This window comes from Clupea harengus, chromosome 20 (genome assembly GCF_900700415.2).
Source record: "Clupea harengus chromosome 20, Ch_v2.0.2, whole genome shotgun sequence".
In the NCBI taxonomy this organism is placed as follows: domain Eukaryota; kingdom Metazoa; phylum Chordata; class Actinopteri; order Clupeiformes; family Clupeidae; genus Clupea; species Clupea harengus.
Genome location: NC_045171.1, coordinates 22,446,136 through 22,454,635, shown reverse-complemented (window position 1 = coordinate 22,454,635; position 8,500 = coordinate 22,446,136). Strand labels below are relative to the sequence as shown.

At 40.6% G+C, this 8,500-nt stretch overlaps 1 protein-coding gene across 1 annotated transcript; it reads right to left on the bottom strand.

Moving 5' to 3' along the window:
• Positions 1-6,922: 6,922 nt before the first annotated feature.
• LOC116225249 (microfibril-associated glycoprotein 4-like) lies at positions 6,923-8,345 on the bottom strand. Its single transcript, XM_031587457.1, has 3 exons — positions 8,048-8,345; positions 7,734-7,901; positions 6,923-7,203 (listed from the first exon to the last, which is right to left on the bottom strand). The coding sequence occupies exons 1-3, from the start codon at positions 8,148-8,150 to the stop codon at positions 6,953-6,955; spliced, it is 522 nt and encodes a 173-aa protein (XP_031443317.1). The 5' UTR covers positions 8,151-8,345; the 3' UTR covers positions 6,923-6,952.
• Between the last annotated feature and the right edge of the window lie 155 nt (positions 8,346-8,500).

The following is an 8,500-nucleotide window of genomic DNA, read 5'->3' as shown; positions in this document are numbered from 1 at the left end:
AAAAAGTAAATCGCTGTCCTTTTTCATATATCCTCAATTAAATGGTTACAAATCAAATCTTCTTCCACTGACATACCCTTATAACATGTCACCTTGTGATTGTAGGTCATCTTGTAACCTTTCAAGGACAAAGCTTAGCAGCTAAACTTGATATCAAAAGAAATCGTGAATGCTACATGTGTTAGTACCATATTGTAGTGAGGTGGAGTACTATTCCTGACCTTGGGATTTCAGTTTCAAAAGTCTCACCATAATCTGCAATCATTCATTTCTAAATGTTTGTTTGTTTGTTTTTTTGACCCTGCGAATGTGTCCATGCCACGGGACGATACCCCCCCTCCCACACACAAAAAAAAGTTCAGGCTCAGGATTTTTTTTTGCTTTAACCCCTGCTACCTGCAAGAATTAATTACTCCCCAAACCTGCACCCTCAGGTCTTCAAACAGCTCGCTCCTCCGCGTCCCCAAAACAAAGCTCCACACCATGGGCGACCGGGCCTTTTGCTCGGCAGCGCCACGCTTATGGAACAGCCTCCCTGACCACCTAAGGGCAACGCAGACGCTGGACTCCTTTAAAGCTGGACTAAAAACATTTTTATTCAGGAAGGCATGGAATCGTATGTTAAAATGTTAAAAAATATTCTATTATGCTTATGTTAATTCATTTTTATTTTATTGAATTATTATAGTTAGTTTTTAATATGTTGGCACTCTGAGATTCTTTTGAATGAAGAGTGCATTACAAATAAAATCAATTATTATTATTATTATTAATATGTCTGTTGCTTGTTGAAGCCAATACTTCTACGGATGTATTGTGTTGTTCTGTGAGTGTGTGTGTGTGTGTGTGTGTGTGTGTGTGTGTGTGTGTGTGTAGGTAAGTGTAGAATTTTACTGTGAATAATGAAGTAGCCGGCACAGTTTCAAGTCTTCTACTCTTTCTTCCCACAAATTGAAAAAGAAACAATACAGAATTGTTTGTCATCTCGCCATTTACGTCACATCTTACAATAACCTGGTTGAACAACTTCTCTTATTTTTTTCAGCTACTGTTCCTCATTTCACTCTGATGGCTCTCGTGTGTGAGAAACCCCAGAGATGGGTGAAGCACTAGTGTGTGAGGCACCCCAGAGATGGGTGAAACACTAGTGTGTGAGGCACCCCAGAGATGGGTGAAACACTAGTGTGTGAGGCACCCCAGAGATGGGTGAAACACTAGTGTGTGAGGCACCCCAGAGATGGGTGAAACACTAGTGTGTGAGGCACCCCAGAGATGGGTGAAACACTAGTGTGTGAGAAACCCCAGAGATGGGTGAAGCACTAGTGTGTGAGGCATCCCAGAGATGGGTGAAGCACTAGTGTGTGAGGCATCCCAGAGATGGGTGAAGCACTAGTGTGTGAGCCACCCCAGAGATGGGTGAAGCACTAGTGTGTGATCCACCACAGAGATGGGTGAAGCACTAGTGTGTGTGGCACCCCAGAGATGGGTGAAGCACTAGTGTGTGTGGCACCCCAGAGATGGGTGAAGCACTAGTGTGTGAGGCATCCCAGAGATGGGTGAAGCACTAGTGTGTGAGCCACCCCAGAGATGGGTGAAGCACTAGTGTGTGATCCACCACAGAGATGGGTGAAGCACTAGTGTGTGTGGCACCCCAGAGATGGGTGAAGCACTAGTGTGTGTGGCACCCCAGAGATGGGTGAAGCACTAGTGTGTGATCCACCACAGAGATGGGTGAAGCACTAGTGTGTGTGGCACCCCAGAGATGGGTGAAGCACTAGTGTGTGTGGCACCCCAGAGATGGGTGAGGCACTAGTGTACAGTGGGAGGGAGAGTTTCTAGTCCTTGACTCAGCTTTGCTCACACCATGTTCAGTGACTGTGACCGACCTGGAGACTGTCAGTGTTAAATGTCTCACTCAAAGCCCAAAGCATTTTAGAACCTGTTTAGAATAACTGTAACTGTAAATGTCAAAAGACCAGTATCTGGATAACGTATGCTAGATATGAAAAGTACAGTTGCTGTCTACATTCATTTTAAATGGCATAGGTTCTGTTTAGTGAATTCACAACTCGCAGGTGCATACACACACAGGGGAATAGTGGTGGTGTTCACCCTTCTGTACAGTTCCTCCCCAGGAATATACTAAAATGTATATGTGTTTTTTTTTAATTGGCCAGATGCACTCAGACACTTTTTGCAGAGGCCGGCACCTGCTAGAGAAAGGACGCCTGATTTGCCTCCCTCTGAACTTTGTAAGTAGCCTACACAACTAGTACTATTGTTGCTGTTCTTGTTATTATTATTAGCAATTATTACTTTACTTTACTCATAATCACATCACATTAATACTACTAATTGTAATCACTAGCCTAGTATTATTTAGCCTTGTAGCAGTGGTGGCAGTAATTGTAATTTATCTACTACAAGTTACATGGTCAGATAAAATGTATTTGTACAATGCAACTATGTGGTAGGATGAGATAAATGACCAAATGCAATTGTGTAACGAACAGCATGGATGCACTCTGTTTAAATACAGCTGCAGGAGAAGGGACATCCAGTAGTACTCAAGGGGCCAGTAACACACAGGCCAGGAACACACAGCCTGCATCAGGTAAGTCTATTTAATAGTATTTATTCAAGCCACATCCATACTTTAAAGTACAATAGAAACATGTTAGCATGTATAAAATACAATAGCTTGTTTTCTTAAAGAAGTTCAACCACATTCATGATCATTTCACTTATTATATTAAACACTGCTTGTCTGGCTATACAATATGCTTGAATACAGAAGGTGAAGGGACATCCAGGACCACAGCAAGCACTCGGGGCACCAGTGAAACTACACTGCCGCCTGCAGACACCTCACCCTCCACAATTCCTGATATCCAGGGAGAACCTATAGATCCTGCTGACTGGCCATCCCTCTGTGATCCGGTAAGGACAGAGTTAGTTTGCAGAGGACCATACCAGACCAGTCCAGACTTTACATTTCCAAAAGGAGATGATGGGAGAAGCTGCCACCACAAACACTTCTACAGGAAATTAGTAAATGGGGAGAAAATCAAGAGAAGCTGGCTTGTATATTCAAGGAAAAACAATACTCTGTATTGCTTCTGCTGCAAGCTCTTTTCACAGAAAAATTACCACCTCATTAGTAGTGGCCTAAATGACTGGAAGAATTGTCGTGAGGTATTTGCAAAACTCAATCTCGCCTAGGGCATTTTTCAACAAGCAACAGACATATCAGACAAGTATCTTCTCAGACACAACACACACTGCACCGACAACACTGCAAACAGGCCTGTGTTTCACTGGGGTGGATAGGGGTTACATTAATGGTAATGCAAGATGTAAATGCAACTATTAGTTGTTGCTGGTACTGTACTGTTTTATTTACTATATATTCTATGACAGTATCAGATAAGGTGTGTGTGTGTTCGTCTGAGAGTGTGTTTATGTGTGTGTTTGTGTTGGGGGGGGGGGGGGGTGGGGTTAGCATTTTATTGTGAATATTGAAGCAGCTGGCACAGTTTCAAGTCTTCTACTCTTCCTTCACGCTAATTGAAGATTGCAGAAATGTTTGTCATCTTGCCAACTACGCCACAGCTTACAAAAACCTGGTTGAACACTTTTTTTAAGCTACATAGATGGGGGGATGGCAGGGATGCCAGTGTGGGCATGAAGTTCATGAGTGTGAAGGGGTGAGCAGCCAGTGTGGATGACTGCTGTCACTGAATGAATCTGCACACATCACAAAGTTATGAAGTCATATTTACATGGGCCTACAAAGGTGAACACACTTGACTAGTCACTGAGCTTTAACACCCAGAAATAATCATCCATTACACAGGAAGCTTTACCACTGAATAGACCATCAAGGGAGAGACAGATCAGCAAGAGTCTCAAACATGAAGATAGAATGACTCATGGAAACCTAAGAGAAATGGCATCCTAATGTCTTGTTGATTTAGTACCAAGTACATTTTTAAAGGTTAACCTCCGATAGGGTTTTGTAGGCACAAGATCCAAGTACAGACAGGGCAACAATTATGCTTCCAATTTTTTTTATGCTTTAACACCCCGAGAAATACATCAAATTACAAATAATAATAATAATAATTATTATTATTATTATTGAAATAATTTCCATAGTTATGCTTCCCAGACATATCTTTCCTACTACAGCCGATAGATGTGCTTCCCAGACATAGACATATTACTACAGCTAGTTGTCTATCTTCTTTGGCGGCTTGTTCCTTCAGTGTAATGTGATGATTTGATATAGAGTCTGTTCATTTTCTTCATCGCTTTCTTGGTGAAGGTCTTTCTTCTGTTCGCTTACGATTTATATTAACACAGCAGGTAAACAGATATAAAACAGATTCATATTAACACAGCAGGTAAACAGATTCATATTAACACAGCAGGTAAACAGATTCATATTAACACAGCAGGCAAACAGATTCATATTAACACAGCAGGTAAACAGATTCATATTAACACAGCAGGCAAACAGATTCATATTAACACAGCAGGTAAACAGATTTATATTAACACAGCAGGTAAACAGATGGACCATGACCTCTGACCTTTGGTGGTGAATATGGGAACAATTAAAAGGATCATTGTGTGCCCATTTTTCCACGGGTTGACATGGTTACTTAGGGTGAAACATTTTGCCAAACAGCACTTTCCCTTGCTCAGCTTTCACCAGCAGAGGTCCTCATCGAGCTATGATCTAAAAAAGCTTTGAGTAATGAACCTTTCTTATATTCAATTGTGTTGAAAGCGTTGTTGGTTCATAACATTTTACTTTGCCATCACTACCATAAGCCAGGCCGACTTAAACACAGCAAGACAAGACAGTCCAGGCAGAAAAGTCCAGGTTAATTCACATCTTTACTCAAGAATATCAGCTTGAAAATCCAGCGCTGATCGCAAGGTGAAGGGAGGTTTAAAAGCAATTCCTAAAGAGGAGGAACAGGAAACAGGTGCAACTGAAGAGAAATGGCATCCTAATGTCTTGTTGATTTAGTACCAAGTACATTTTTAAAGGTTAACCTCCGATAGGGTTTTGTTTTAGCACAAGATCCAAGTACAAACTCCAGGACAGGGCAACAATTATGCTTCCAAGATGTGCTTCCCAGACATAGTCATAGTACTACAGCTTGTTGTCTATCTTCTTTGGCGGCTTGTTCCTTCAGTGTAATGTGATAATTTGAAATAGAGTCTGTTCATTTTCTTCATCGCTTTCTTGGTGAAGGTCTTTCTTCTGTTCGCTTACGATTTATATTAACACAGCAGGTAAACAGATTCATATCAACACAGCAGGTAAACAGATGGACCATGACCTCTGACCTTTGGTGGTTAATATGGGAACAATTAAAAGAATCATTGTGTGCCCATTTTTCCACGAGTTGACATGGTTCCTTAGGGTGAAACATTTTGCCAAACAGCACTTTCCCTTGCTCAACTTTCACCAGCAGAGAACCTCGTTGAGCTATGATCTAAAAAAGCTTTGAGTAATGAGATTATTTAGTTTTTTTGGCTTGCAGACTTCTTACCATCTCTACAGAAGGCAAACATAGATTTAGAAGAGTTGTTTCCACTTCTTTTCCAAAGTTTTTCTTGATTGCTTACACACTTTTAGCGAATCATGGGTCAACTTAATCTAATATAATACAATTGTCTCAAGGTGCTTTACAGAGCCCAGAGCAATTCATAGGAGAATGTTACTGTAAATGTGAAGTGTTTTAGGTCATTGTACTCTGAGAGAGAACATTTGCTAAAGTTACAGCAGCATGAGTTGTGTTTTGGTGGTGGTGGTGCATTTTGCACTAAAGGTTAACTGATATGCTGAGCTGTGTGTTTGTAAAGTCCACTGTGTGAAGTGTTTGGGAAAAGTGTTCATGGTATTGAGAGAAGAGTGAAAATGATTGGAAAAAAACTGTAAACTGGGTCAGGAAAGGGAAGAACTGTGTCTGACTGTGCCACAGATAAACCCTGCATTACACTCATACAAAACATAAAATATATAGAGTTCAACCTTCAAAGCACCAATCATACGCCTGTGAGTTTGTGTGTGTGTGTTTGTGGGTGTGTGCGTGTGAAAAATGTTTGTCATCTTGCCAATTACGTCACATCTTACAAAAACCTGGTTGAACAAGTAGATGGGGGGGATGGCAGGGATGCCAGTGTGGGCATTAAGTTCATGAGTGTGAAGGGGTGAGCAGCCAGTGTGGATGACTGCTGTCACTGAATGAATCTGCACACATCACAAAGTTATGAAGTCATATTTACATGGGCCTACACAGGTGAACACACTTGACTAGTCACTGAGCTTTAACACCCAGAAATAATCACCCATTACACAGGAAGCTTTACCACTGCATAGACCATCAAGGGAGAGACAGATCAGCAAGAGTCTCAAACATGAAGATAGAATGACTCATGGAAACAGCTACAGCTGAAGATAAATGTCATCTTAATGTCTTGTTGATTTATTAACACGTTCATTTTTAAAGGTTAAGCTCTGATAGGGTTTTGTAGGCACAAGATCCAAGTATAAACTCCAGGACAGGGCAACAATTATGCTTCAGATTTTTATTATGCTTTAACACCCCGAGAAATACACCACACCCATTACAGTTATAAAGACATTGATCTGCACAGACCATCGTGTAAGAAAGATCTTTAAACACACAAATAGATTGACTAATGCAGAGGTAAAACAACTGTATTTTAGTTGAATAAAAAGGCATCCCTGTCCAATTCATTATATTGATTAAGTTTTAATAAGCTTGTGTGGGCAGTGGAACTTATATGACCCACTTCACGCTTCATGCTTCATAAACACCCCAAAAGATGGAAGAGACACAGAGAGTTAATAATATGTGCACTTCTTCAGAATGCATCCCTTCTAACACACAGACTCTTCAACAGCTGCCTAAGCCACAGGTCTAATCTTCATAGTGATGGATTTCAGTGAATAATGGTATCCTTTAAAGGCACGCCAATTCACACCAACAGCAGAGTGGCTTGTATTGCCCCACAAGTAAAGGCCATTGGGATTGGAAACATGGCAACTGACATACCAGTAGCCCCCGAAATAAATGTTGGCACAATTTGTATGATGGCTGTCTTGGTCCTTGTCAAACGTGGTGAACTTTTGCCCATTGTGGTAAGCCAAAGAGTCTCCTTTAAAGGTAAATGAATACATATGTCATACACACATGCAAAACAACATTTGTCCAAACATTCAAATCCAAATATCCAATTTGTGGCCGTTTGATGGGTAAGTTCCACTGAGAAAAAAAGTCTTTCATGACAATGGAAGTTTAAAGTTGCCGGTGTAACAAAGCAACGTATTGCCTGTTGACTTCAAATTACAATGAATTCTTGTTACACTGAGTGAACAGACTACTTGTGAATCAGAAGCACAAAGCCTATTGGCAATGGCAGAGTTCATTATTCATTATCTTCTATTTGACTTGAAATATTAGATTAAGCATTTCAATGAAATATGTATTTTCAGAATACATATCTATATCTTTCTGTCTATATATTTATTTATATAATATACATTTATTTTATAATAGAGGAATTACAATTTTAAATTGCAATATTTTGACTAAATACAGCACCATATCACATGCAGAGGCTATCATTATGAGCATGAAATACAGTTAAACACACCCCATCTTTAAGTTCTCATTTCCCCAACTCACCAGCGCCTCCGTTGTTGAAGCCACCGACAGTCAGCTTGTACCCCTCTATCTCTGATCCGACAGCGAAGGAGGAGTACCTGGCAAAAACCCTGTTGTCCTCAAAGTCCTCCATGTCCACTCTCAGCTCGTGCTCCCTGTTGGTGGTGAGCTGGTGTTGTGACTCTAATCCTGCAGCCAGAAAACAAAATCAGATTAAATGAAGTAAACTAGAGTCGGCCATTGGTCTGGTTGAGTTGGTTGATGCCTAGTAAATCACTTTCAAACTACTCCCAAAGGGAATATCTGAAATGCCTTATTCATCCATTGGACCTTACCCAGCCAGTACTCGCTAGAGGCGTTCCCAAACCCGTCCTTGTACTGGTTCCAGGGCCTGATGAAGTTCACTGTACCATCCACTCTCCTCTGAAACACCTGCATACATATGAAACCTCAGACAGGAGACAGAACTAGATGTGTATTTACCAACAGCTAAAAATGTGTCCAACATGAATTTTGTATAAAAAAACATACATTAGTGTGTCAGAACTTTTGCATTTAACATTCTGAGAACTGAATAATTATAGAATAAAAACACAGTGTTATGAAACATTCTCTGCTTGCTGGAAATCCCTCTGTTTATGTCTTGTAGCACTTCCAATGAACCAACATTTGTCCAATTTTTCAATGTTTTGTTTGAATCATTGATGTACCTGGCCATTATGGGGGGCCCTGTGGGACTTGGTGTTTATTTTCACATGAAGCTTTGGCAAGTCATGGTTGAATTATTT